General features: G+C 44.0%; 2 protein-coding genes across 5 annotated transcripts in view; both read right to left on the bottom strand.

Annotated features, from left to right (window-relative positions):
* LOC120839186 (2-hydroxyacyl-CoA lyase 1) overlaps window positions 1-14,022 on the bottom strand; it is a 72,761-nt gene extending 58,739 nt beyond the window's left edge. The window contains exon 1 of one of the 4 annotated variants that reach the window (XM_040209445.2): window positions 13,712-14,022. In XM_040209445.2, the coding sequence (XP_040065379.2) occupies window positions 13,712-13,771 (60 nt within the window). In that variant the 5' untranslated portion in view covers window positions 13,772-14,022. Of the gene's footprint in view, window positions 1-1,005; window positions 1,173-13,711 lie in introns of those variants that run through there. The other 3 variants (XM_040209444.2, XM_040209443.3, XM_040209442.3) reach the window with 3 other exon arrangements.
* A 23-nt stretch (window positions 14,023-14,045) lies between these two features.
* On the bottom strand, window positions 14,046-20,445 carry LOC120839188. Its single transcript, XM_040209446.2, has 6 exons — window positions 19,000-20,445; window positions 17,103-17,171; window positions 16,622-16,732; window positions 14,277-14,328; window positions 14,158-14,189; window positions 14,046-14,084 (listed from the first exon to the last, which is right to left on the bottom strand). The coding sequence occupies exons 1-6, from the start codon at window positions 20,035-20,037 to the stop codon at window positions 14,046-14,048; spliced, it is 1,341 nt and encodes a 446-aa protein (XP_040065380.1). The 5' UTR covers window positions 20,038-20,445.
* Window positions 20,446-23,700: the final 3,255 nt, after the last annotated feature.

Below are 23,700 nucleotides of genomic sequence, written 5' to 3'. Positions count from 1 at the left end.
AACATGGACATTGCATCATAATGAATCCTTATGTATCTTGCCCCTTACAGACAGAAACCATCGCCAATGACTGCTCGGAGAGTGACACACTCATCAAGTCCATCTGTCACACGATACCGTAGCGCCACGTGACATTATGAAGGCAAGGCAGAGCGTGGCTTTCGACTGCCCGGCTTCCAGCACACGTTCCACGCCTTCTGCCGTGCTTTTCCCCTGAACGTGCTTGAGGTGCACGATACACCGAAGCACTGTTGAAGATGGCAAGCTTGCACTGGAGTCGGGACAACCGAGACTTCTTCCTGCTGTCCTCACCTCGTCAGTGACTTCACCCTGAAATGCTATATGCTTCACTGCACTTCAATGCATATTCAACCAATGCTCTTTGCTGTTAGAATCTCCAACTTATAAAGCTTTCTAGATCGGTTCAGAGACCCCAAGAATGCAAGATGTTTACGTAGTGTACAAGAGCTGCATACCCATGTTTTATTCTGACACCAGATTCGATCCATACCACAGGGAGCTCAAAAAGAGGAGTTAGAAAGCTCCAACAGTCAGCAAGAATCCAGCAACTCTAACTTTCAGTCAATGATTCGACTAACACTTACTGTCTAATGTAGATGAGATCCCCGAAGACAAGTCCCATAGGAAATGGTTGGCTGCTGTTTTGAGGCTCCCCAGGTTTGTTTTCAAATCCCTCGTACCAACTTCTGCTTCTTATTTGGCTACCACAGATGCAGTGAAACAGCTTTAAATTGCCAGGGATGGCAGAAATAATGATTGGTGACCCTCAGCAGACTGCAATAACAGACCCCTTTAATATATAGTTATTATATCTAGTGGCGGTACTCCTGCAATTTTTTTAGCTACCCTTACTAACTATATTTTTTCAATCCCCCAGCATTCACCTGTTTCGGTATGCTATTTAGTATTGCGAAATTTATAAAAGTTGTTGTGAAACCGGCAAATGAAAATGCTGCAAAAATCAACATTCAAATATATACTTGCACTTTTCAGTGTCAGTAGAAGGCAGGCTTGCCGGTAGAGCAAGCTTTCTAAAAAATAGGCTATGTCAAGCATTTTTTCAGTGCTGGTGCACGGGTACTGGAGCAAGTTTCCAAAGCATTCATTTGACACCATAAAACAGCTTGGAATCAGTGGGGAACAAATTCTGCACTCCAAAGAGTGAACCCCTGCCTTACGCTGGCATCATTTTTTTGCTGTTTCCAGTAGAGACTTTCAGTCTGAAAACACTGTCAGGACCACAATTGTAAATTCAATAACATTGTAAAAAAAAAAAGGAATTCCCAGAAATATTTTAAATAGAAATAGCATCCCAAAAATATTTGGGATATTATTCAAGCGATGTACGTTGGTGTTAGAAAACTTTCAGGCCAATTGGAGACGATGAAGAAATCGCCGGAGTATCCCATTGTTACGATAATAACAGAAGGAATGAAAATACTGCATTATTAGAATTGGACAATGCCAGCTTGGTAGGTTTACGGCAGATGGAAGTTTATTCTTCGCTTGCCATCATATTTTCACATGGTTCATCCTAGCTTCTCCGATACAAATAGGCTACTGCACAAAAAGAACCTGCAATAGGCGCACCAACTCGAATGCAAGCTCAACGATTGACTGGACTGGAGTTGAGTTCACGGCAAAAGTTGATGTCCAATTTGTGCCTCCAATTGTAATGACATCTTAATTAAACCGCTAAGCCTTCTACCAGACTGAAGTGCACATCTTTCAACTTCTTTCTTCATCAGCGACCACAAGGGCACTGTTAGTGATAGCACAGCCAATCTACCCACAAAGCATGGCAGTGATTCAACAGATCAGAATACATTGTTTAAAGGGTCTGCTGGCAGAACCATCCATCGACCACTAATCTGTATGGACAGACAGCAGACGTACCGGATGAATGTATGCCGATGGCTGTACCCTTTACAACGGGCAGTAGCTTACGCCACTCAGCCGAGAAACCAAAAGTATGATTCCTCCCCTTGCACAGGAGGAGGAGCCCACACCTTCCATGCAAATGTAATGAAGCTTTAAAACATGTTTTCAGGCACCTGCAATCTTGTCACATTAGCCAATCCTTGACAATTATTCAATGGCACTGTCAACATGAAATCTTGAATGGTGAATGCTCTATGTACGCAGATACCACATCCGGAATTCTGTGGGGTTCTAGTCCTGAAGCACTATTACGTTTGGTTTATAATATGGACACTTTTTTTCTTCTTCTCATGTAGCTTTCCGCTGACAATGGTACTGAGAAGAGAAAGGTACCCTTAATATGATCTTACGTTTAAGGAGTGATACCATGCACACATTTTGTACCTCGCAGGGTAAGCTTTCCAAATGGTGCATAAAAAAGTAAACCTAAGAAGAAAAAAATTCACAAAATACATTTATTTTCCGCAGGTGTGGGCTATAAACCTGTGCCTGCTTGCTTGCCTTGCCAGCAATGCACACAAGAGTTGATGCAACAGATGAATCCAGTGCAATTTGGATACAAGCTGTAAATTTCAATTGAAACAAATTCCTCAGAGTTCTAAGACAAAGCTGTTAGTTTGTCTGGGGAGGGACAGTTGCAATATGTGCGAAAACAAGCCCAGCAATAAAATATCAGCCCTTTTTCTTAATAAAGATTAGTGGTCATCAATGGTAGCCATTTCAACTTTTTGCAGTAGTCTACAGCAAGATTACCAAGGTTACTTGAGGTAGGTTTAAGCCATCGTTTTCGGAATACCTAGTTTGAAGAGTTTTTCGGTATGAAATTGATTGGGCATGGCATGAGCAAGCACAAACATTCCTTCAGGCAATGAAGCTAACTCCTTTTGGGTCCATTGAGCTAGGGTGACCTAGATTGAGCTCCCAAAACATCACTCTTGTGGTCACTAAGTTAATCTTTTGCCCCCAAGTTCGCACAAAGAAGCTTCTCCCATCTCCTCCCAGCTCCCTTTGTTTCCTGGAGTTTCCTACCCAGATATCCTCAAACCAAGTCTTTGACAGGGGGCACCACTTCTTCGAAAAGTGGTGTATTGCCACATGATAGCACAGGTAAAGCTACTGATTACAGCAGAGTTAAAAAACACAAAATTAGGAACCCCTCAGAGTAGAGTGAGATGAAAGTTTTGGAACAGGGGCTGCAAAGACCGGAGGGCTCAATAGCTCTCCACAGATGCATTCGTACAGTGGAGGTCATGCACTTTTAATCAAGGCTCCTTGTCCAAAGCTGCTCAATGGGTAGCCTTTTAGTGTATAGCTTTATCTACTTCACAGGTCTGGAGAAGTGCAAATAGGCAACATTTGTGGACAAACAAGGCCCCTCATGGGATCAAGGATTAAAGCAAACACAACTACCTATATGAAACATCCTATCACATTTGTAGCTATATCCGGCGTCAATATTTTTTGTACAAGATTGTCAAGGCAACTTGTGCGAGCGTGTCGCTTTGTTTGGTATCTCCTTCGCATGGGAGTGCGTGCGAAGAAGGCGAAAGGTGAAGTCAAATGCTCGCGCAGCAGCTGCTGCACATGGGGCTAATGCAGCACAGTGGAAGCTACACTAGTTTCAACATTATAGCACAAGAAAGTTCATGCCAAGTGAATGTGAATCGATTGTTCAAGATGCAGAACTCAACAAAAAAAAAGAGCCGCTTTTTTTTTTTTCAGAATTAAAAGTGCAAATGCAAGGAGAGGTTCTCCAATATGCACTGGAGAGCCTCTTTAATTGGAAGCCCCGGTATAGCAAAATTCAACTTTCTCTAATTCCTAAAATTCTCCTTATCTGACATCTTTATAGCTTCTTTAGAGCTAAAGGTGCAAATGCAAAATATGCACTGCAAACGAATTCCCTTAAAAACTTCCTAGCAGCTGCATGGCCTCATTGCAACTTTTAGCATAACAGATTAAAAAAAACGCTAGGGCAAGTCCTCCTTTATATGAACGAGTTTTTCTGCAGCCTTAAATCAGGCGGCAGTTGGGTAGTACAAAAAAATTATGTCGTTCTATCAAGCAAGGTTTCCAGCCGCTACATTCGACCTGTGTTGTTGTATGAACACCAGTTATTTTTGTCCCAACAAAAGCCCCGTTCTATAGAGCTGCGCAGACAATTATACTTTGCCTCAACTACTTTGTGCTACATTGTCAAAGCTAGCATAGCTTCCACTGTGCAGCAGGCCCACACTGCATCGAGAGCAAGCGGCTTTTTCCTTTGCACCTCATTTGCATGCGCTCGTGCAACTACCCTTTGACAGATTTGGAGCACCGGGGAAGCTAGGCTAGCTTTCACAACGTAGCCCAAAAAAGTTGGCACCGAGTATAGAGGACTTGTTGCAGCCATGAAGTCACTAAACAGTCAAAGTAGGAAAACAATGAATTAATGCTCCATTTGCATCGAGGACCATCAGGAGGCACCTGAAAACATTTAATGTAGCCTACCACCAGGTATCGTGCAACTGTAACTAGATATAACTTGAATAGTTATAACTAGCCGGAAGTTGTTGAATCCCCAAAGAACGAATCTGAGGGATTTACGTGGCAAAACAATGTAGGGCATTTGGCATGCCCCAGCAGAAAACTGAGGACACATTTCAGCCACCTGGAGATATTTTGATGCACAACTGAAATCTTGGTTGCCTTCTCCGCAATAAGCCTCCGTCAAATTGTGGACCCCTCGCGGATTCTAACCCACCGCCTGGGAATCCAAAGGCCGGACCTTTGCCTCAGAGCAGCCCAAGGCAGCAGTAGTAGAATCCCCGAAACTCTACAAAAGATAAATCTTTCCATGGAAGAACTGTTAAGTGTTCTCACGAATTGACATTAGGAAGTGATGACTTCTTTTATAGCGTGTCACCTACATTGTGGATCAGAATAAGAACTATTGGCGACGAGATGTTTTGGTGGCGCCTGAAGTTTCTGTATGTGCTCCCTACGAGAGACGGAGTTGTGCGTGCGTTTTCCATGTGTCACCGCACCACTATTTACCGAGATCGATCACGTGAGGAGCAAAGACTCCTATGCCATGCAGGAAAGTTACCGATACGGTCGCTTTGCTGACGTTCCATGCGCCTCAACATATGTTCCTCTGCTTTTGCTTCCTCCTCCTCCTTTCCTGTTTTTCACGCGCAGCAGTGCACACGGCACCACTCACGGCACCGCTATTAGCCAAATTCAGTCACATGACCGGCCGCGGAGAGCGAGGAGTGGGTTTCCAGTATAAGTTGGGATATCAAGATGGCTGAACGTACGCAGCTCTGGCCCCCGTAGGAAGCCTATGCAGGAACTGTAGTGGCGCCACCTCGCAGGCACCCTCCTGCGATGGAGCTGGTAGGATGCGAGCAGACGCGTTGAGTCAAAGCACGGAGTGACCTTGTTACTTTGCATCTATGCCAATTAAAGACGATTTATTTATTAAAGAAATGTGTATGACACTTTTGTGGGTGATCTTTCTAATCAATAACAGTGCCTCAAAGTTGCTTTTTATAATAAAAAAACTTTAAAATGTTCAAAAACAAGCCTGGTGCTTCACACTGCTGCTTGCACGGCATGCATTAGGGCCAGAGTGTCAAACTGCCATTTTTATCGGTTTGGTTCCTGTTCGGGTTCACGGCATTTGGTTCAGTTCCGGGGAGCAAAAATAACAGTTCGAACCAGTTTGAACCGCTAAATTATGAATGTATTTTCCACATTGTTTTGGCAACAGACACTCTTTCAACTGCGAGATGAGTAATCATATGTGGAGCGCGAGTTTGTCTGCTTCTTGCACGGGGGTTGCGATGAAGTCAGAATGCAAAGCTCTTATTGGCTGATTGAAAAAAAAAAAAAAAATGGTGGGTAGACCTCAAGGCATCTATAGCATTGAGGTCTACCTACATCCTTTCAATCAAAGCCAATCAGAGCTCAGTGTCGGTCTGACACCATCGGAACTCTACCGCAAAAAGCAGACTACTTGCTGTTCGTGCAGCTTTTTATTAGTGATGGACCGAATCTGCCGAACTCCAGATTCAGCAAAGTTCGGCAAATGCCGAACTTTTGCAGGAAAGTACGGCAAAGATTCGGCAAATGTCTGCGCACGCACGATAACGTGACAAAACCTTGGATTTCAAATGGATGCAGTCGTGTGGTTACCATCGTGCAGTGTGGTACAACCAGTGGTTACGGCACGGTGTGGGGTAGGCAACGCGGTAATTATGCGTTCATGAGCGAGTGTGGTTCTCTTCAATATTTTCTGCCTCAAGAACATAAGGTCGACCAGTAATTTCCGCAGTCCACTGCACAAATGATGCGGTGCATTCTGAAACCTTGAGACATTGGCCGACAATCACTGTGAAGCACTCCTCGCAATTATAATAATTCTGTTTTCGGCTCGTGAGTAGTGTACTACAAAACAAAATAATATTTCTTTTTCAATTAGTGTTATCTCACGATTTTCACGTACCTGCATAAAACTAAACACAACTATAATGCTTGACGTTGCACATCCGACATTCACTCTCTCTATCTTCCGAAATGTTTGTGTGTGTCCTAACACCAGAAACAGGCATTTTAAAGGTTAAAAACGAAATGTTGCGAATATGGGACACACACTTTCATGCAAACCTGACGTCAAGTGACTCAAATCGAAGAATATGCATATTTACAATATTATTATTCTCCTGGTGAAGGCTCAGCAACCGTTGCATTCGTTTTCGCGCACAAAACGGTGACTCCCAGAGAAAGCAAGAATGCAGCGTTATTGCCTTCATTTTAGCAATGTACACACACATGCAGGCTTGCGGTGATGATGCCTCAAAACCGAAACTCTCGTAGCGTGATTTGTGACTGCGCCATGCTCGCTTCTACCCAGCCTCGTTGTCACGCCACTTCTGCAAGGAGTCACTAAAATTGCCACTAAACATACAAAAACGGCACCGATACAATTATCTTGTAGAATATCGCCTTATTTAGTAAACATGTTGCATTTAAGTTAAGAAAGAAAGAAACATAAAACCTTTTTTTCGCCAGAAAAAAACAAAATATCAATGAGTCTGGTAACAATGTATTTTTGCCGAATCTTTAGAAAAGTTGGGCAAAAGTTCGGCTTTGCCGAATCCCAAGATTCGGCACCGAACTTTCGATTCGGCAAAATTTTGGCCCATCACTACTTTTTATCATTCACACAATCCACATTTATTTTCAGGTAGCAAAAATAAGAAATTGCGTTATCCAATTTCGACAAAACAGCAAAAGGAATGCTAGATTAACACACGAAATATCATGTTTGTACGAATCAACATATATTTGCTTATCTCAGTTGCATATATTTTGCCTGAAGGGAAAGGTGATCAGTCTGGTAGGTCCTTGCGTCGCAAGGACCTACCAGACTGATCGAAGGTTGAATTCTGGTTGTGCTCTTGAACGTAGGAATTAATTATAGTGCATAAAATCATAAAAGGGGAACGTTCTTGTCATATATATTGTGAATCTAGTTTACGAAATACATTTCACAATATATATCACGACAACACAGCTGGGCTAAAAGCAATAATATTTTGAAAATGTCAACAAACTTTTAGGACAAGCTCTTTCAGTCTATCTTTTACAGAAACACTGAGCGGCCATCACAACGCTTGTTTTCCTGACCAACATCGTTTGCACTCAGCACCGTCATACACGCAAATAATCACGCTGAAACGAGTAATCAAAATTGTTCACTCTAATTTATATGCACCTTGATACTCGTAGAATCTGGCCTAAAACAGCGCATACCCAAGTGAACATTTTCGACATACCTTGGCGTTTGAAGTCCGATCTTTACAAGATGGCGGCCCATTCAATATGCAAATAAGCATCTGTTGTTGATTGGTGATTTTTTGTTAGATAGAACGAAGTAGTATTTTTTACTCTACTCGACATTGCAGCTACTTAATTGGTCACTTTTCGACTGCCTGAGTGGGCAATCGTCATAGTTCCACCACGCCACCCTCTGTACTTTGTTTTTGTCTAGACCACAGACACATACAACTGTTGTTCAACACATAAAAGAGGCAACAACAGACTTCCGTATTAGAGCACTGCACGGGCCCGGGCCAGGCTCGGGACTAAGCAAAAACATTTTCAAGCCGCTGCGGCCCGGGCTGTGCCTGGGCAGTCGTGTGCCACAAATTCACAATTGTTGTTAACAAAGAGTATGCTCATTGATCTTGAAACTTCAACGAAAACAAACAAGCAAAGTGTAAAGTCCCTACAGTGCAGTTAAAAAAAAAAATAAGTATTGCACTTGGAAAGCTTTTAAGTGGATAAAAGAAAATGTATGGACTGCACCAGCAGAGTGAGAAAGTGTGCGATTTACGCTTAGACAGTTTTTAGGTTAAATCCTGAAAACTTTTTGGGACTCATGTTTATAATCTGTCGGGCTCGGGCCGGGCTCAGGCCTATATTTAAAAAAAACTGTAGGGCTTGAGCCGGGCTTAAGCATCCGTCTAAAAATTCTGTCGGACTCGGGCCGGTCCCGGACAGTGTCTCTACTGGGCCGGGTCTAAAAATTAAATATTCTGGCGAGTTCGGGCCATTTCTGTACCCGGCCAGGTCGAGCCGGGCCTAGAAATTTCGGCCCGTGCAGTGCTCTATTTCTGCATGTTTGAGAAATTAAATATGTGTCAGAAACACAGTTATTTAAATAAACTTTAAAACCAAAAATTTGTTCAAGGATCTCCCGAATCACCTATAGATGTGCTTATCGAAGATAAAAAACGCCGGGAAAGATTAGCAAACATATTTCAGATAATTTAGAGGTGCTCTTTCTCGCGCGAGTTGAAACGTGGTGGTGCCAGTGTGCAAATAGACCCCAACCACTTCCGGTTATGAAGTAAACGGCGGGTTTCGCAGTATCTGTGAAATCAAATATACACGATATCTCCTGAAAATGGTCACATATAGCACTGTCAGACTTAGTTCACTCTTACGATAAAAGAATGAGTAAAAAATTAGGGAAGATATGTGAACCGGAAGTGTGCAAGTGCTACCCAGTAGATGGCGCCACTGAGTTTGTTGCCGAACAAAAAAAAAAAGGCAAATATCTTTAGGATGATTGGGTCTTTATTTATGCTGTCAAACCTTCAGGCAAGAATTTAATAAACTTTTATTATCAATACCTGACTGTATGAAGTTCACATAACAGCTTGAGGCCGACACGGGAGGGCAATATTCGAAAATACTCCAGCTGCTGAGTCTGCGGAAACTATCTTTCTTTTTTTTCCTTTTGGTTCGCTGTTTCACAGTGTGAAACACCGGGTCGCGGGGTATGCCAGAAAGGACTGTGTGCTCACATAAAAGACCCGAAGGCAAATAGATGAAATGCACAGAGAAATACATACAGATGCATGCAAAGGTAATCCCAATTACACATAAAATGCACTAAGGACAGACAATATATTTCTAATGTAAATTACATTTGGACATTGGCTTGCACGAGCTCAAAACTTCTCAAGATACTGTCTCGGGAGGCTAATGTTATATTCGGTTTTACGTGCACTTGTTTTGGGGCCTCACTTTACAACTTTGCGTTTTATCAGTCACACATGCTCCAACATGTTATCAGGCTGCCACGTATCATCGTCAGACTGCTATATATACAGCACTCTTTACACTTTGGAAACCCACTTTTCTAGTGTTGAGAACATTGCAATTAACCAGAAAACTAACCTGTTTAATGTGGTTTCCACTTGAAATCATCGCACTATATGCTGGTGATTACAGCGACTTGTTCTTGCTGGGAAAATAAAATTCAGTGGTGTGAATGCATGCTGAAAAAAAATTCGCACTCAGTACAAGCCATGTATTCGAGACAAAAATTATTCTTGCTTGGTGCAGCGTCGTGAGGAACGGCACGAGCGTCTGGCACCACGAAAGCGCACTTTCTGGCAGGAGTGATTTTGCAAACAGTAGTTTCCGGGTGGGATCACGCTGTCTGGTCTGCACCGAAGTTGCGGAGCAGAGGAGTTATTACAACACAGTATGTTTTCAACCCCCCCCCCCCCCCCTTCTTTTCTTTTTTCGTAGCTCCTCCAGATTTGTTTTTCTTTTTCAGAGGGACTTTCTCCTCCGTTGCAGGGTGTCAAATCAACAAACATGTTTGTGTCATTTGTTTACAGTAATCCTCCATTTCTTCTTTTGCGCCCAAAAGTTGTGAAGTTCAAACAAAATAGGGAGGTGGTCAAAGCCTGGGGAAGGACTTGAGAACGAAACTCCTGTGAGGTTGAGCAGCTGCCAGCGTTCGGCCGTCCCTCCGAGGCCACTAGGGTCCTTCTTTTCTGGTATCCCTCCCCGTACACAATTGTAGTTATATTTATTGTTAGATTAATAAGTCATATTTAGTCCTTACAATGTTTCTATTCTTGGGGACAGCTTTTTGAGAGAGTTCAGCAACAACGAAAACTGTTTGGGTGCCTCAATGATGTGTATACGTAACACAGGTCTTGCAACAATTTTTGCAGTTTCAGTAAATACCAATAAGAACTAATCCCCGACGTTGATAACTCGCAAAAACACCCATTAGTTTTCCGCCCAGCTCAATGACAGACGCAGAAAAAATAAATGAAACAGCTTTCCCCTCCTCAGCTCGCAATAAGAACAAGGGGCAACGTGATCCGACGGTAATTATTTACCGTTGGTGTTCATCATAGGCACGCGCTGGGGTCGGCAAAGAATAAAGCATGGGTTGAACTTTAGACATTGTTATAGTTCGGCGATTTTCATCTTTGATTGAACATGAGCCAACACAAATGTTTGGCGATGCTGATGGTCAAGAACCCAAGCACTTGACTCGGGTTCATGACAATCGAGTCCTTCGCAGTGTTAGGTTACTGGCGGATAGAAGTCGGGATGCCATGTGACTTATGGTTTCGACAACGCTCATAAATATAGTAACGTTCTCAATTTAAGTCGACTTGATGCAGCGAGTCACGTGACTACATCAAGAGGCCACGTGACGAAACATTATTTGACAGCATTTTTTGACACCATGATGCGCATGACCACGTGATACATGATTATCCGTTGTGCCAACAAAAATGCCAAAAAAATACAATTTCTCATACATTGCAATTTAGGATATGACAATTCAATCACTACATAGAAATACAGCTGACAATTTTTATTTCCCAGACACTTATTTTGGAAAGAAAAAAAAATTACACTGAACCGTTTATTATATTTTTTTTCCAGTTCAGTTCTGGCTCAGTTCCAAGATGGCGGCAAAAAGATTTTGGTTCGGTTCAGTTCCGGTTCAGCTAAAAATAATGGTTCGGTTCCGGTTTGACACTCTGATCAGGGCTATTCACAGCCTCCGATTGTTGTTTTTTTGAATCTGAAACTTTCTATAGAAAAAGGTTTTGCATTCACTAAAATAAACGACGTGCAGTCCTCTCAGCTGTGCACGTGTGCACAGTTGTGTTGCGAAGCGTTGCACACTTGTTTTAGCTACAATGAGCTTGCCGATACCGACACTTCTATCCAAGTGTGACTCACAGTTGTCGAGCAAATGCTCGTCAGCAACTGACGCACAGCTGCTTCCGCATCGGATATGTGGCAAAGAAGCTTGTTATATCGCGACTTCTGCTCAAAAAAAAAAATAGAAATTTTCATTAATTTTTAAATTGTCGGACATATGCCCGGCAAATTCAGGCAATTGATTCATTTCTTCTAATCTTTACTAAAAATTGTTGACAAATTTAAAATCGCTCGCTGAAAAGCATGTGACGCATTATGGGTATTTTGGCCCACAAATTTAAACGTATATACATTAGTCATTCATAGCAAGTATATACCTCATTTCTTGGGACGTTAAGTGTCGCTGAAGTACTACATTTAAGACTGATTGTGGAGGGGGGTCTCGCAAGTTTCGCATCGACTGGGTGATTAAGCAGGGATTTAAATGAAACTACTCCAGAGTCCAGTCACCGCTTCTTCATGCCAGTTATTTTGAGAAAATATTTGTTTACTGGTTTACAAAATTCGATAGGAATCAACTTGGAACTAATAAGAGACCAGAACTCACAGAACACATTGGAACCAACAGGATACACAGAGTCGCTTTCACCGAGGTGTTTACTACGCCCGCGAGAGGTACTCGAATTTCACTTTTCCATTTTCAATCCGGTAAGACATTCCTTTCTCAGTATTATTTTGTCTGAATCATAAAATATACACCCTATCCGCCGTGGTTGATATTGTAGTGGTGGAAAGCAGTGAATATTCTCGTTTCTTCATCCAGCTTTTTGTACTGGTGTACAGAACAGCACACCACCATCCGAGTACTTCGACACCTTAGCACCAAAAGTGTTTGTTAGCATGACTATGCGTGCCACGATTTCAAGGTCCTCCTACGAATATCACTGCACTACATAAACACAGTGCATGAAACAGGCTTTGCCGCACGTTACCCAAACAGCACATGAATCGAGCTGACAAGCCGAGGGATCCAAGATCTGTGCGGTCGGTCTGTCCCAGACTTTCCCACCCGCGACGTCACAAACAATGATGATGATAGCTAGAGAAGCGCCCCCTGTAATTCACGTTCGCCAGCAATGGCCCCCAACCTGGAATGTAATCTAGAACAAGTCAAGTCACCTGGCAGATTTACTTCTTAGCCCAAACATGTTTTGAGTAAAATTTGCCAGTTTGTAGCATGACATGTTTTATAAAAAGAAAGAGCAAATAAGAAAACATGGTTTACTTGAGCGACATTTGATATATGTATGAATGATGGCGAGGCTTACGGGACACTCAAATTCACTGTTCCCTGCTTTATGCCATCATGAACAAGTGATAAGCAAGGGACGTTTTAAGCATTTCAGTTTTATTAGAGCATAGAATGATGTGCAAAAATAGAGATCATAGTGAACACACACAAAGTATAAGATTAAAATATGACTAAGATGATGTTACTCTCCCTTCACAAGCCGTGCAACAATCATGATTATTGGCTTACCATTTAAACGCTGCAGCTTGCAATGACACCATACTACCGTACGCAATTTGTACTGGCCTACCTTTTACGTTGATGCCATTACACAGGCGTTTATCTGATCAGGCGATTGGAAATAACAAACAGATACAGAGAAATGCCACACAGCGCAAGTCTTGTAATACCAGACTAAAGTCTGATTCACATGATATGATTTTGCTTGCGATTTCACAGCTGAGGCATTGAGCACCGAAGCCTCCAGCATGCCTCTTCTGCCGCACGAGCGACGTCGCAGCTGCAAAATCGCCGCATGCAAAATTTATAAATACAGACAGGTCGAGTGATGGCTGCAGCGGCTATCGGCCAACACAAGCGCGCGATAGGGGAGATCGGAGCAACAAACAGTCCTTGGGTCCAAGTGTGTTGACCCGATTACAGTGTTCTTCGCGTTCGACCAAATCCAATGTCGAGCGGCACACCGATTGGCCTTTGTCTAAGCATATTACCATAAATAGACTTGACGATTATATTAAAGTGCTCAAAATGGTTGTCACAGCAAGCGAGCGCCCGCCAACCTTTTAGCAACTCGTGCCGACAAATCAACCACTGCATTAGAAAGGCTAAATATGGGAACGATAGAAATAAAGTCCAAGTGCACAAACAAAAAGGTGGAAAAAATTTAAAGAAAAAAATGGACACGGGCAAATTTACGTGCGTCGCTAACACAACCGAACCCAGGAAAATTGGACAAACCTGTTTTCGTAGTGCTTCGACCAGCACACGGGCGCCGTCAATCATTTTAGGTGCCGCCATCTCGCTCAAATTTGGAGCAAACAACTGCGATTATGCACTTGAGTTCAAGTTAAAAACGAACTTTTCTAGACTACTAGCGCAGCCGAGTCACGCATGCATAGCAGCGGCGACTGCTATCATATCGTCGATTTCGCCCGTAGCAGAAAAAGGCGGAAATCCTTCAATTGGCCCAGTGTAGCCAGACAAATAATCCGACACGGCTAAAACGACCGATAAAAGCCAGGAGTGAGCGCTAGCAAACGACGGAGGCCACAGTAGTCTAGTTTTCGGTTGTTCATTTCCGAATGACTTGAATGACAGATGCCTCAATATCCTGAAAAAGATTAATAAAATAAATGTAGAAACAAAAAGAGAAAAAAAAAAAAAAAAGGTTGGTGAAATCTTACATTGGCGGTTTCGCACTGGGATGCTTCGGGCACTGAAAATAAAATGAGGTTAGAGATATTCGTACAAAGTAGCCGACTGCACTAACGGAAATAATGAAATTATAAAATCCGTATTTTACCAGTGTGCTTGATGACAAAGGGCTCCAGGGGACCGTACTGGTTCACTCCAGCCTAACAGTGGAAAGCAACACAAAAATAACTTCTACAAGGATTTGCACCTTTAACAAAATGCATTCCTTTACAACCTGTCTACATTTTTTTTTTTTTTTTTGTAGAAAATTGACAGGTTTTAAAGCACTCGAGCACAAGCAGCCGTTAGTTGTCTGAGCAAGCTGGTACACATTTCATGTTGAAACATCCTTTTTGATGTAGAGAGTTAAAATAGACGGTTTAGAAAGTTCAATGTTCAATGGACAAGCTCCTTAAAATCTCGTTCCTGTCTTCATTGCAAAATATAATTGGGAGGATTGGCCTTACGCGAAGTTTGATTAACTAATCACTGCAGTTAAGCAGTAGTGTCAAGGATGATTAACAACCAGTGTGTTGGTAACTGCACTGCAATGCCAGTATTTTTACATTACTTACTATTAAAGATGCTGAAACCTTTTTCGAACCTGAGGTTTTAAGATTTAACCAAAGGGTTTGAAAAACTTTGAATTTTCCAACTTTAAATCACTGTCATAAAAAACTTTCCCATTGACTGCATTGCCCTTAGTCTTGACACATTGTATAGGGCGTCCCAGGTGACCAGGCTCGATCTAAAATCAACCTTAAAAATCGACGCCTGCACGTAGCAATCTAAACTTTTCGTCAAAGGTGTATTTCACAGGTCCGTTTTTTCTTGTAAAATTCCAAAGCGTAGCCCTCTTCGCGTAAAAATATAGGGCAAGAAACTTGCCAGGCTCGACGGGGGGCGGCGATGCAGACGACCAAGTCGAGTTGCCGAGTGTGTTTGGTGCACGTATTGATACATGGCGTCTGGAGCAGTGCCCGAGGATGTAGCCGACAAGCGAGAGAAAGCAGACGACATGCAGACACAATCTGCTGGCAGCAAAAGCACTGTCGTTATGCAAACACTTTTTTTCCCTTCGTTTTGCTTTTACTTTTTGCATTCATTTTTTAACCAAAGGTACATTACAAAAAGATTATGTTCATTTGAATAAACCATGGTGGTTGCAAGCTGCCTCGTTAGGGAGATTGCGCCATTTATCAATACAAGCACCAAATTCGCCCCGTTACCCGACTTGGTCGTCTGTGTCGCAGCCCGCCATTGAACCTGGCACGTTTCTTGGCCCTATGTTTTACAGAAAAAAAGCTATGCTTTGTAATTTCACAAGAAAAAACCGACCTGTGAAATACACCTTTGACGAAAAGTTTAGATTGCTACGTGAAGGCGTCGATTTTTACGATCCATTTTAGATCGAGCCTGGTGACTTGAGATACCCAATATATCTAAATAACATGCAACTACAAATTATTTAAGTTTTTGTCCTTGAATAAGAAAAATAAATAGAGTACCCTACTACTACTATTACCACTAGTGCTACTAATACCACTACCGCAACTGTTACCTAGGTTATTTGTAAACAGGCACCCGTTAGTTGTCTGAATGAACTGCTTGTTAAAAATGTCATGCTAAAACAGATGTTCCAGCTTTAATCAGCTAAAGAAAGAAAAATATGTATTCTGTTGTATGTCAAGACACACCTGAAGATATAGGATAGAAAATGTAAATAAAACAAAGACATGCATTAAAAACTGTGGAACTTGGGCTTTCATGAAATTCAAGAACTTGTGCCAAAAAGAAATTTGAAACCATTGAACTCAAGCTTTCAGAAACCTCAAAAATTTTGAGGTTTGCAAAATTCTAAACTTGCAAAATCTTTGTGAATTCACACCTTAGAAAGGTTCAAAATTTCCTACACCTTCTGAACTCGAACCTCGGGAGGTTCACGACATCTCTTTACACTACACAAGAGAGTAAAGTGAACAATCTTAAGAAGAACTATGTGTAGTATTTAAATTTTTTCATTTAAGTCACTCGCCACACTAACTAGATGGCGCCACGAAACGCCACAGCAATACCCGTGGCCAGGCGGCGCTATTGTACACCCATTGGGCCGTGCCCCCGGGTTGTTTCCCCCTGAATAAAAGAGTAAGTGTTTGGACCCTGACGTGGCTGGACGTCTCCTCTCTTCCGGGCGTTTCAGCCCTTGGGCCCCGCCGGCGCTTGCCTCATCACTACGGCATGTAAGACCCCGTTTCTTCTGCAGGCTCACGTAGGCTCTGCGCTCCCTCTTATTTTCACGGGTGACTGCTTTTAATACAACATTTTGGCGACGAGATTACTACACTATGCACTTGGTAACGACTTACACACATTGGCACACAAGTAGCTGCATCAACATCCTAGTATACTAAAGAGAAACAACTTCTAAAACTGCGAAAGCAGTAAAAAAAATACCTTGGAAAGGATGCCCATATTCGACGACTGGTACTTCTTGGCCGAAAGTGGCGCCATTGGTACCCTGGATCTGGCTGTGGTCACCCGGGCTGATGCAATGGCACATAGGGACTGCACAATGTACATTGTTCCATGTGAAGCAGTAAAAAGACTGCCTGTCTCTTTGGCACATACCAAATGTGCTCGAAGTGCATAGCATTTATAGGTCCGCTTTGATGTCAGGTCAGGTAAGGTCATGTGACATCACGACCTCACGGTGTAACATGACATGACGTCATGTGATGTGATGTGATGTGAACTCACACGATGACCATCACGGCAAATCTTTTAAGATGCCGATGACATTGTGCGAACACCGTGACGTCACCATCAAGGACACATCCTGAAGACTCGAAAACACTAAGAGCTAGCCCTACAAATGCTAAGCATTTAAGAAAACTTGGCAAGTTAGGAACCTCCCTCTCTGGCCCAGCCGACTTACCTTAGCGGAAGGTGACTTTTTGGGTTTCACTATCTGGACAAGGGGGGGTGCAGGCTTCTCGTGAATGTACTGAAAATATTGTAAAAAAATAAAAATGAAGTAAACATTGTCTGGGAGATGTCGCTACAGTCACTGACAGCGAAGGAATGTGGGGTGTGGCCTATTATTACCAGCTAACGCCGTAATCTCATTGGCTGTGAAGCCATAATACACCCAGGACTCGCCATGGCCTGCGTTTGTTAAAGGGTCACTGACAGGGTATTCATGCTTGCAACGTTTTTATTTGTACATGACCTATGAGCGCCCAGCTACCCAGAACACAATTTGCAGCTCGAAATTCGTTTTTTTTTTCGCCGAAAAACAGCCGATCGGGAATCGGCCGGTTTGATCGCGCTCAATCTCTTCTCTGTGGTCATGTGCCGTTTTCTACGGTTTAGACGCAACCACCAAAGATAATTAAAGTTGTGGGTCATCGAATGCACACACTCAATACTAGAAATGGACAAAAAATATTATACCCAGTTTTTTTCTGATCAGATTTATAATAGGGAAGTCAATTGTCCACAAGCCTAATTTCGGGTTTATTAGTTTGCTGCCATGGTGTTTCATGGTGCCAAGTGTAGGTAGTTTGCCGACAGCCTTTAGGCTGTCGGCGACTACCCACACTTGGCACCATGAAACGAAAGGCAAATAATATTTTGAGTCACAATGCCCACTTTTCCGCAAATACACGCAATGTTAAAATTTCCTTCGTCCTGGTTTCGTGCCGTTTGCCTCACTACATCAGAAGGTATGTACAGAGCGGAATCCGAAAGTTAACTGACGCAGGTTTGCAACTCAACCGTGACCAATTTGACATCAACTTACGAAGATTGTCTCCGATCTTGGGGCTGCTTTGAGACCCATAGACCATTCCACTAAGGGCTCTCAGAGCCGTATACTGGGAGAGGTTGGTCAATAAGAGGAGCGGGTAGAGCCAGAGCGTGCACCAGACGCAGAAAGAGGGCTTGACATGCTCTCTTGGCCAACTAGAAGCCAAAAGATTTCCCTACCGGTGGTAGCGAGAAATAAGCATGTAAGGGTTAAATGTAGTAACTCTTCATGGTCGAACATATGCTGCACGTGATGTTTCAATTATGATTGGGCAAAAAGATGTAAGAATCGAGAGTGCCGCTCAAACTCTATTTTGCTCGGGCAGTGCGTGACCGCTCCGACGGCAGATTCCTGGCCTTCGACGCCTGGCATATGGATTATGTTGATTGTTCCGCTAGTCGCGTTCTTCCTCCATGATGTTGGATGACCGTGATTGGTACATCACGTGCACCATATTTTCAGTCACTGAGAGTAACTCTGACGCACTTATTAATTTTGTTTCTCGCGACCACCACCAGGATATTTCCGGCTTCTGGTTGGCCACATTCCAATTTGTGAAGACACCCTGGAACACGCCCAGCCCGCTTTTGGCCAATGGCACCTGTTCATTTGTCTCCTATACTTCCCAATGATTGGCCCAACTCTCTATATATGGCTCTGATCGGCGCCATTTTGTTTGACATCAGCGCCATCTTCGTACATTCGGGCGTTCCAAGAGAATCGGTGGAATAAGAGGAAAAGGGCATGCGCCCGAGCCCGGCAGCAGACGATGAATCGGTCGTTTGCAACGTTTGTGCAGTTCTGGTAGGCCGTACCGCAGGAACTGCCCAAACGTTGTCTCCCCCTTTCCTCTCTCCTCTCACTCAAGTAAACTCACAAGTCCCACCCACAAAGCTCTATGGTCACTGTGATTGGTGGTTTCCTCCATTTCACTCGCTTCCTCTCCAGCGTTCACTCCACTAAAGTGGAAAGAGCTTGTCCCGCTTTCTTTAACCTGAAGGTGTTACAAACACAGCTTACTCACTCTGGCAACCGGACTCTCAACCGCCCAAGGGGAGTTCATCCGTCCGGCAGACCGAGGCGCCGAGGAGGGCGTTCTGTTGCACGGCAACTTAAAGGGACTCGGCGACTCCTTGGACTTGGCCGTTTGACGAGGCGAGCCCCGAGCCTTGACCGCACCGCGTGCCGGAATCCAAGACGGTGAGCTACCGGGTAACGGGCGCCGACGCGGAGAAGCCGCGCCTCCCTCACTGCAAGGAAGGTTCTCGACAGGCCCGAACGGCGACCTCAGCGTTGGAGTCCTGGCGAAACGCCGCGGACTAGCTGACATGGCGACTTTACGTGTCGATCCAGGGGCGGGCGCCGATGTCTGCGCCGGCCGTTCCGCGTAACAGAAGGACGTCTGACAGCTCTGTTCGATCCACTGGTGAGCTTTTACTTCCCTGCTGGAATCCTCCAAAGAACTCGCAGAGCCGCTTTTGTCTTCATCCAAGCTAACGACGGGTTGTTCCTGCTGTATTTCATCGTCCCGAGCGAGGTCGATGCTGCGACAAAACAATGTTCCAAGCGAAATCTCCTCCAAAGTAGGCACTTTTCCGGGAGGCACGGTTTGGCTACACGGCGGTTGCGGTGGTCCCGAAGTCGTCTGTTCTCCTAGGGACGTTCGATCTTCCAGCGCCTTCTGCTTCTTCGGCGAGCATGCGAGCGTGATGCAGTCGACGGAAGAATCTTGCCGGTCGGTCTGATCAGGCGTCGGGTGGGTTGCTACCTCCGCCGTTTCGCAGTCTTCGAATAGGTCTAAAGATCCCCGAGAGTCGTCTTTCGAGACTAGACAACTCGTCTCTTTCGGAGAATAAGGCTTTTCTTTTTTACGGGCTAAATGCTCCGTTGCATCTCCGCCGACACAGACCTCACCGCCATTGTCCTCGGGTTCGGAGACGCCAGCGCGAATACGTCGAATGACGTAAGCCACCGCGGATGCCTTGAGCTTGTTTTCGTTGATGATCACCTCGTCATCGTCCTCGTCGATGCAAAAGCTGAGGTGTGTTATGTCGTGGTTCATAATGGCTGGTACAGTACTACAGACCCCTTGCTGCTGCAAACGACCGTTAGAAGCTTGCAGTACGACTGATGGGGGTGCGGAGGGTTTTCAAAGTACTGATGGAGACCCTCGGCAGTCCGCTCGGTCCGCTCGGTTGCTTCAGGGGCAGTACATAAGTTTAAGATAATACACTCTGACGGTAGAACGATGAGGGATGATACTGAGACGATGAAGATCACCAAACAAATCGAAAGAGCTTCGTCGTGCAAGCCGCCGAAAATTAAATCCCGAATCATGTGATGAACGTTTGATGATGATGATCACACAATTTGATCCTGAAAAATATGTATGATGGGACGAGGCGACGAGGCGTTGGATAGGAGTGATTAGAGCACTATATAGCTCCTACGGAGCAGAGTAGCGCAATCCTTTGAACCCCGTGTTTTGCCGACAACATGGCCGACAGAGCGGCTCGGCGCGAGTCACGTGGTACTCAGGGTTCCAGGAGGCGGCCCGCCCTATGGGAGAATACATGGAGATCGACATAACACGGCTGATTAAAAAACTAACGACGAGTTCACATTTTCCAAAACTAGCCTGTCGTGAAGTTAGTAAAGCGCTAAACACTTTATCAAAGTTTTAATAATATCGGATGCGTGTGCAAATTTTGAGAAGGCAATTTCCAAGGCAATGGCGTTTGAAGCAGACGATGTTTGCTCGCAGCGGAGATGGGCTTTTCGGGTTGGCCGGAGCGGGTCACGTGAATGGTGTGACGTCGCCGTGTCGTCTGCTGCATGATGCCGCTCAGGCAATTTTTAAAAAAAAGTTACATCCTTGTACGGCATAAAACTTATCGCACATTATTCTAAAATGTTTCATTATTATGTCAAAAATGATTTCCATTCCGCACATCCCCACGAAACTGAAGAAACAACGATTTTCTCACGTTTTCCATGCATTTCTCACCGCAGTTGGAACTAGAGCACTATATAGCTCCTACGGAGCAGAGTAGCGCAATCCTTTGAACTCCGTGTTTTGCCGACAACATGGCCGACAGAGCGGCTCGGCGCGAGTCACGTGGTACTCAGGGTTCCAGGGGGCGGCCTGCCCTATGGGAGAATACATGGAGATCGACACAACACGGCTGATTAAAAGATGAACGGCGAGTTCACACTTTTCAAAACTAGTCTGTCGTGAAGTTAGTAAAGCACTAAACCATTTATAAAAGTTTTAATAATATCGGATGCATGTGCAAATTTTGAGAAGGCAATTTCCAAGGCAATGGCGTTTGAAGCAGACGATTTTTGCTCGCAGCGGAGATGGGCTTTTCGGGTTGGCCGGAGCGGGTCACGTGAATGGTGTGACGTCGCCGTGTCGTCTGCTGCATGATGCCACTCAGGCAATTTTTTAAAAAAAGTCACGTCCTTGCGGGGCACAAAACTTAGCGCAAATTATTCTAAAATGTTCCATTATTATGTCAAAAACAATTGCCATTCCGTACGACCCCACAATACTGAAGAAACAACGATTTTCTCACGTTCTCCATGCATTTCTGACCACAGTTGGAACCTCCGGGCGTTCGCCGCTAGTCGCCGAGAGGCGGCGTTCTAGATTGCGCTACTCTGCTCCGAAGGAGCTATAGAGTGCTCTAGGAGTGATAGCCTAGTTTTTAATGTGCTTATGGTCCTATGTTTTAAATTATTTTTGTCATCAAAAGAGTTATGTTAATAATACATTTAATACACTAAATAGAAGAAAAAAGCAAGGGCTACAAATTTATTGGCATTTTGCGTCACCTAGCCACTGTGGCAACCGTGGCAACAAACAGCTTCAACGTTTTGTTCTACGTTGTTTTGTTGGAATCGTTGGAATCCACTGATCTCCATGTCAGTTTTATTGTCGTAAACTGTAACACCTAACCGTACTTTCGAAGTTCTAATAAATTTTAAATAGGGGTGTCGCGAACTTTTGTCGAACCAGATTTTTTGGTCGAACTTCCGGAGTTCGACTGAGTCGAACCGGTTCGACGAACCTTCGAACTTTTCACCAGATTCGAGTCATTCGACCGGTTCGACTTTATGGACAGTGTGGCCAGACCTTAATACAAGCATGTCTAGGTTTGGAGAATTTTTTTTTTATGCAAGAGGTTATTTTATTTTGTGAACAGCTGCAATTAAAAGAAACTAATTCTCATCACTAAAGAAGTTAATAACTTAATTTTTAGTACTGTATTGACTGAAATAGCCAATCAGCGCTGCACTTAATTCATCTCTTAGCCATTACCATCCAATCCGAAGCCAAGTGGCCAGCCTATCGCGCATGCGCACATGAGTCGAACCTCAATACAAGGTTCGTCGACTTTTCACTAAAAGTTCGAAAAAGTCGAACTTGGTCGAACTCGAACCGCGACCGGTTCGCGACACCCCTAATTTTAAATAGAAAAAAAAAAAGGAACAGTTGACGTTTTTGCTTCATGATTTCACCTGAATAACCTCAGTTCATACCGAGACAGGGGACACATCAAGGAGACACCCTAAGTGAAGCCAGGAAACAAACGAAAACTTTTGGCAGAATTTACCTCTATCCTAAAATTTACTTAAAAAAAAAAAAAAAGTAGAGCCCTTCCATTTCACGGGAAGATGGAGGACCAGCAAAGCTGTTATCTTTACGACGTCTAGGACGGTGCCTAGAGGACGACGTCAAGGACGACCTCGAGGACAATGTCTAGGACGACCTCGAGGACAATGTCTAGGGCGACCTCAAGGACGACTTCTAGGATGACGTCCAAAGCGACCTCAAGGACAATATCTAGCATAACCTCATGGACGACACCTAGAAAAATTTAGCTTGGCTGGAAAGGTTGCCGCCATCTGTGGGCGACGGTGGCAACCAGACAACCAGCAAGCCAGTTGTCTGCCTGCCCCCCTCGCTTATAGATGGCGGTAGCTGCCTGGAGTTTTGTATCGACATTTGTTTGTCCACGGACTTGACACTGGGGAAACTAGCCCTTAGCAGCTCCGCCATAAAAGACCTAGTGCGGAGCACAAGTTTGTCTGCTTCTTGCACGGGGGTTGCAATGATGTCAGAATGCCAAGCTCTTATTAGCCGATAGGAAAATAAATTGTGGGTAGACCTCAAGGCATCTGGCATCGAAGTCTACCCATATCCTTCCAATCAAAGCCAATCAGAGCTCAATGTTGTTCTGACATTACTGCAACCCCTGCACAAGTAGCAGACGACTTGATCTCTGCATAGGTACTCAGACATGCCCTTCCGCAGGAAACTTGCGATACTGAGACAGACTAGTGTATTCCCTGTAGACTTCCATACAATTCCCAACCTCTAGGGATTCATAGTCCTGTGATGCCACTTTAAGGTCGGTTCACATAGGGGCATTGGCTTGACTTCTTAGGTTATGTGAGGAGTCACCGCGACATTCATGTTTCATAGCAGGTGGAAAGCTACCCCCTTGAATGGGTTGCCTTACTTCATTCGAAGCATGGATATTCCGGTGATGACAGATTCGTTATGCATAAGTCACCGAAACATTTGCGTCTTAAACGTTGCGTGCCAGGCTACCTCATTGAATTGGTAGCCATGCTTAATATGAAGCGTCTATGTCCCGGTAACTTGTACATAAACTTTCATAATGGAACATAGCGCAAGAAAACAGGTCTGCGCGAA

This window comes from Ixodes scapularis, unplaced genomic scaffold (assembly GCF_016920785.2).
Source record: "Ixodes scapularis isolate PalLabHiFi unplaced genomic scaffold, ASM1692078v2 PGA_scaffold5__190_contigs__length_132052651, whole genome shotgun sequence".
In the NCBI taxonomy this organism is placed as follows: Eukaryota; Metazoa; Arthropoda; class Arachnida; order Ixodida; family Ixodidae; genus Ixodes; species Ixodes scapularis.
The sequence above is the reverse complement of the archived record's forward strand: the minus strand, read 5'-3'. Positions and strand labels throughout refer to the sequence as shown.